Source organism: Nerophis ophidion, linkage group LG15 (genome assembly GCF_033978795.1).
Source record: "Nerophis ophidion isolate RoL-2023_Sa linkage group LG15, RoL_Noph_v1.0, whole genome shotgun sequence".
Taxonomy (NCBI): Eukaryota; Metazoa; Chordata; class Actinopteri; order Syngnathiformes; family Syngnathidae; genus Nerophis; species Nerophis ophidion.
This window is the reverse complement of record NC_084625.1, coordinates 22,982,481-22,988,946: the sequence shown is the minus strand read 5'-3', so window position 1 is coordinate 22,988,946 and position 6,466 is coordinate 22,982,481. Positions and strand designations below refer to the sequence as shown.

The 6,466-nt window shown below is 35.4% G+C and overlaps 1 protein-coding gene across 4 annotated transcripts in view; it reads right to left on the bottom strand.

Moving 5' to 3' along the window:
- Positions 1–877: 877 nt before the first annotated feature.
- The window catches only part of prex2 (phosphatidylinositol-3,4,5-trisphosphate-dependent Rac exchange factor 2), a 247,564-nt gene continuing 241,975 nt past the window's right edge, over positions 878–6,466 (bottom strand). For all 4 annotated transcript variants that reach the window (XM_061921850.1, XM_061921851.1, XM_061921852.1 and 1 more), the window contains one exon: positions 878–1,504. In XM_061921850.1, coding sequence (XP_061777834.1) covers positions 1,459–1,504 — 46 coding nt within the window. In that variant the 3' untranslated portion in view covers positions 878–1,458. The remainder of the gene's footprint in view (positions 1,505–6,466) is intronic.

The following is a 6,466-nucleotide window of genomic DNA, read 5'->3' as shown; positions in this document are numbered from 1 at the left end:
TGTTAAAGCTTCACAACAAACATAGAAACACCGGCTGTTTTTTGGTGCTAAAGGCAGCTGCATTCCACCGCTTTCCACCAACAGCATTGTTCTTTATAGTCTCCATTATTAATTGAACAAATTGCAAAAGATTCCGCAACACAGATGTCCAAAATACTGTGTAATTGCGCGATGAAAAGAGACTACTTTTAGCCGTAAGTGGTGTTGGGATAATATGTCCCCTCCAACCCGAGACGTCACAAACAGGCGTCATCAAAGGCGTCATCATTTAAAATTGCAATTTAGTAAACTAAAAAGGCCGTATTGGCATGTGTTGCAAAGTTAATATTTCATCATTGATATATAAACTATCAGACTGCGTGGTCGGTAGTAGTGGGTTTCAGTAGGCCTTTAACTTTAAACTTTAATGCATTCCCCCCCTTTTTTTTTTTTTTAACTCCAAAGCGATTCCCTCCTTCTGTCTGACCTGGTATGGTTTTTTTGGGACTCATGTTGAGTTAGCAAATGGAGAAATCTTGTCAAAAGGCGAAAAAAGACAGAAAAAGTACACACGCTGAAGCAGTGAGAAGTGACTATAGTGTCCGCACAGCAAGTGACGCCCTGCTTTTTGCCTGCAGGTGGAACTCAAAATGAATGAATGAAGCATTTGTACACAGAGACATGGTTCACACACAGGGATGCATCAATTGACTTAACCTTGAAGTTTGCAAATAGAAAGGTTTGTAAATCAAGGTTCCATTTTATATGTTAATTATTGTTATGGCTGCAGTCATACTGAGAGCTGTTTGTGATATTTGAACACGTCAGCTACAATATAAACATTGTTACATTCGTTTAATGCAAAAACGAAAATCAGAAAGGGTGTCCATTCATTGGCTGATATTTGAATATATATATTTATATATATATAGTTTTACACACGTTCCATGTTTACCAAGTAAACCAACCATTTTTAATGTGTTATACTGGAGCTTATTGACACTGTTTTTAGTTTGCATAGTTATGAGCTACCATATACAGTAATATCCAATATTTATGGAATACAAGAAGACCACCTGAGTAATGTAAAAATAATTGCGCAACGCTATGTGTAGAAAACAAAAAAAGAATACTGATACACTGCTAGAAACAATAAAAAAATAACAGAGAAATATTTACACTTGAAGTGAAGATGTTGGAGGAATCATGAATGTAGCATTTTTGTATCACGGTATGACAGAAAATACCATAAAATGTCAAAGTCAGCCAATATTATGCAATACCTAAATGAGTCCCTCCATCGTTAAGTGTAATTCAAGAACACAGTACAGTGGTAAAATATTTTTTTTGAAAAACCTACAATTCTATTTACACTTGAGGCACCTACTCTGGACATATTTATATGTTTAAAAAAAACGTAGCTCCTTCATGAATACTACAAAGAGAATCTTCAACGCACTTGGTTGTGGCTGCAATGCATCATGGGTCACCATCAGGGGGCGGAGGCTGGCACAGCTTGTACAACCTGAGCAGAGACGCACACAAGTGGCGTTAACAAAAAATATTGGAATGTTTTGTTATGATGATGAAAAAACAATTAGCATAATTAGCATTAGCGATAAACAACTTGATACAACAATCCAAATATAATACAATTATTTTCACCATAAAGAAGAAGTTTGTAGTCCTGAAATCTATACATGCAGAGCAATGGATTTCTCGAACAAGCTTTTCTTCCTGTCACACACATACCTGTGGCCTGGCAACTCGAGATGCTGGATAAGTGTTTCAAAGGTTGTCTTATTTTTGAGTCAGTATGGGAAATATTGTTCAATAAAAAGCAGGATCTGTACCTTCAAATGTATTGTGTTTTTTCTGGTACTTTTGACCAACACAGAATTATAATAATGGTAAAAATCAATAAATATAAAATTTGTATACATTTTTACATATAGTAAAAAATATATAAATTAATATAAATATGTGTATTTATCTATATGTGTATATGGATGAGTGTATATATGTGTATATGTATATATATTAGGGGTTTGGGAAAAAATCGATTCGAATACGAATCGAATCGTTTACGTTGTGCGATTCAGAATTGATTCTCTTTTTTTTTTTTAAATTGATCTTTTTTTTATTTAAATTTTTTTAATTTTTAAATTTTTTTTAATCAATCCAACAAACCATTACACAGCAATACCATAACAATGCAATCCAATTCCAAAACCAAACCTGACCCAGCAACACTCAGAACTGCAATAAACAGAGCAATTGAGAGACACAAACACGACACAGAACAAACCAAAACTAATGAAACAAAAATGAATATTATCAACAACAGTATCAATATTAATTATAATTTCAGCATAGCAGTGATTAAAAATCCCTCACTGACATTATCATTAGACATTTATAAAAATAAAAAAAAGAACAATAGTGTCACAGTGGCTTACACTTGCATCGCATCTCATAAGCTTGACAACACACTGTGTCCAATATTTTCACAAAGATAAAATAAGTCATATTTTTGGTTAGTTTAATAGTTAAAACAAATTTACATTGTTGAAATCAGTTGATAAAACATTGTCCTTTACAATTATAAAAGCTTAAAAAAAAAAAATCTACTACTCTGCTAGCATGTCAGCAGACTGGGGTAGATCCTGCTGAAATCCTATGTATTGAATGAATACAGAATCGTTTTGAATCGGAAAAATATCGTTTTTGAATCGAGAATCGAATCGAAAAAAAATCGATATATTATCGAATCGTGACCCCAAGAATCGATATTGAATCAAATCGTGGGACACTCAAAGATTCACAGCTCTAATATATATATGTGTATATACATGTATATATGTATATATATATATATATATATATATATATATATATATATATATATATACACACATATATATACATATGTACATCTGTTTATATTTTTTATATTTTTCTGTTTATTATTATAATCAATGTATTATTATTTATTTTTTGTTTAATTGATGTATTTGTAGATACTACTTTGTTTTTTTGCTGTTTCTTTTTTTTGGTGGGGGAGGGGGGGTCAGGGGGTGGTATGTTTGGGATATAAACAAAAATATTTTGACATTTAGGGCAGACTACAGCTATATGATGTACAAACGTATGTGAATATGATGTAATGGATATAAATGTCTGATCCTGGATGTCAATAAAAAGATTAAAATAAATAAAAAAACAGTATCAAAAAATGTACACAAATATTCGTGTTTGTTTTATTTCATCTTTCATCTGTACATGTCAGTATGTAGTATTTCATTACGTTGTACTTCTGTTACAAAACGTGACAACCAGCACTGTAACAACATCATTTCTTCGTTATAGGATAAATAAAAGTCTATCATATCCCAAAAGTAAAAGTTGGAGTTTTCTAAATACTTGTTTCTATGCGTTTGTGTAAAAAAACCAAAAACCCCTGTTCTACTCCTGAACAAGTGCACACAAAAATGTGAAATGTCACCAAAACATGCACCCTTACTGTGTTTCAATAATGTCTGTGACAAATGTACCACATGGCGGCACATAGCCAAAACACCCTGCTTTTAACTTTATAATGTTTACCAAATTTGGGGACTGATAAGCATGTTTGTGTAAAATTTGGGGCGAGATTGGGTTTAAAAACTTGGCCGCCATAAAGCAAAACTGTCATGCCGGAACTGTGGTTGTTTGTGCTTCCTCGATGCAAGGATGATGTGGGACGAGTCAGGCATGAATGTAAGTACATTTTATTTATTACTAATTCCGGCATGACAGAAAAGTCCCAGAACGATAAACAGAAAGCAAGTGACATAAATAGTGGCCGTGGTAACTAGAAACAGGTGTGAGAGGCTGATGATCGGGCGTGATTTGGGGAAACAGGTGGAAACTAATGAGTAGCTATGGTAACAAAAACAAACCAGGAAGTGAAAAAACGGAACAAGAGTCCAGAAAACAAAACAAAACATGATCAAACATAAAACCAGATTTACAGGCGTGACAAAAACGTCATCGAGCATTTGTCCTTATCGGGGTCAGCAAACCGCGGCTCTAGAGCTACATTGAGTGGCGCCCTCATGGCTTCATGGATCTTTTTAGTATGGAAATGGGGAGAAAAAATGGGTTGAAAAATATATTTTTTGTTGTAATATGTTTTCTGTAGGAGGACAAGCACCACACAAGACGTGTTTTATGCCACCCCTTCTTTATCTTATTTTGTCCACCAAATGTTTTATATTGTGCGTGAATGCACAAAGGTGAGCTTTGTTGATGTTATTGACATGTGTGGAGTGCTAATCAGGCATACTTGGTCATTGCAGTGTGGAGTGCTAATCACGCATATTTGGTCAGTGCATGACTGTAAGCTAATCGATGCTAACATACCATTTAAGCTAGCTGTATGTACATGTTGCATCATTATGCCTCATTTGTAGGTATATTTGAGCTCATTTCATTTCCTTTACTTATGTCCCCAGTGCATTTAGTTTATTTTTCTATGTTTCATGACACATTATCTGTATGTAATATTGGCTGCATTTCTGATTGTTGTTTGTGCGCCATGTTGTTCCAGACCACAGCAAACGTTAGCCAGCTTGCAGAGATTGTAATGAATCCATTAGAAGAAGGCAAAAGGTACACACCAGAAGGCCAAAGGTACACACATATGTACCTTTGGCCATTTTGAAACAGTCATTTCCAGGAGTTATCTCACCCTCTGAGAAGTTTTACTAATGTTTTCAAATGTTGTAAAAATGTGTAGGATGAATATTACATTTCAACATTTCTGTCAACGAAGATTTACGTCAGTCTGCAACATGTAGTCATTTTGATAGTAGGCTAATATAGCTAATTAGCCACTTACATCATGTGTTGCCTTCATTATAACACTTATACAAGTCTTTTAATTATTCTGCGGCTCCAGACAGATTACATCTTTTGTATTTTTGGTCCAATTTGGCTCTTTCAATGTTTTGGGTTGTCGACCCCTGGTCTAATAGTAAAACTTTGAGGATCTGTATAATGTCAACATGTATGCCAGCAAGTCTGACATAATGTTTGAGCACAACCAATAAGGAAGTGCCACAAATGTTATTCCCAGACGTTGCTCCAGTGACAGCGTTGGTACATTACAGTTTCATCAAAAGTACGTCATGGCAAACAGGTAGGAGTCTGTGATGTCACACATTTTGGCACGGAATATTACAACAATATCAGACGCTGACAAAGCAAAGGTGAATTCCTGGTCCACATCTCGCTGCACTGAGAACACATCGAGTCCTGATCAACACAACTAGAACCTTCTAAGACAGCAACACCAATCACGCCGCCACTTAATTGTGTTTGTCAATTCCACTAAGAGGCTCAGAAATGGTCACCCGTCTCTCTCGCTCTCTCACACACACACACACACACACACACACACACACACACACACACATACACACATACACACATACACACATACACACATACACACACACACACACACACACACACACACACACACACACACACACACACACTAGATGTACGGTATACGTCATTGACAAAAAATGCTGAGTCCCCCTAATGGAGCCATTTAGCAGCACAAAAAACATACAAACTAAAGATAACCATACGGTGTGTGTACTTACGTATATCTGTGAATGTAAATTAATACAATAATTACATCTAATACATATTTTTTTAATATCATTTTAGAACTAGCTAAAGAAAAATCAATTTTATTTATTGTATTGTATTTATATAGTATGAAACTATTAAAATATTGTAACTAATACCTAATTATAAATAAAATAATACAAAATACATAATATCATTTACACAAATTATAAATATCAATCGATCAATCAATGTTGTGTCTCAAAGGGCTGCACAAGCCACAACGACATCCTCGGTTAAGAGCCCACATATGGCCAAGGAAAAACTCACAACTCCCTCTAGGAGAGACCGGATGCAATGGACATCGAGTGGGTCTAACATAATATTGGGAAAGTCCAGTCCATAGTGGATCTAACATAATAGAATAGAATAGAATAGAATAGAAAGTACTTTATTGATCCCTGGGGGAAATTCAGCACAGCAGTTCGCTCACAATACACAATAATAGTAATAATAAAATAAATATAACATGTAATCATCGACTCTCGCTACTATATTGGATCCACTTTGGACTGGACTCTCACCGTTATGTAGGATCCACTATGGTCTGGACTTTCACAATATCATGTTAGACCCGCTCGACATCCATTGCTTTCGGTCTCCCCCCCGGGGGGTGGGGGGGTTGCCCACATATGCGGTCCTCTCCAAGGTTTCTCGTAGTCATCATTGTCACTGTCACTTACGTCCCACTGGTGTGAGTTTTTCCTTGCCCATAGGTGGGCTCTGTACCGAGGATGTCGTTGTGGTTTGTGCAGCCCTTTGAAACACTTGTGATTTAGGGCTATATAAATTAACATTGATTGAT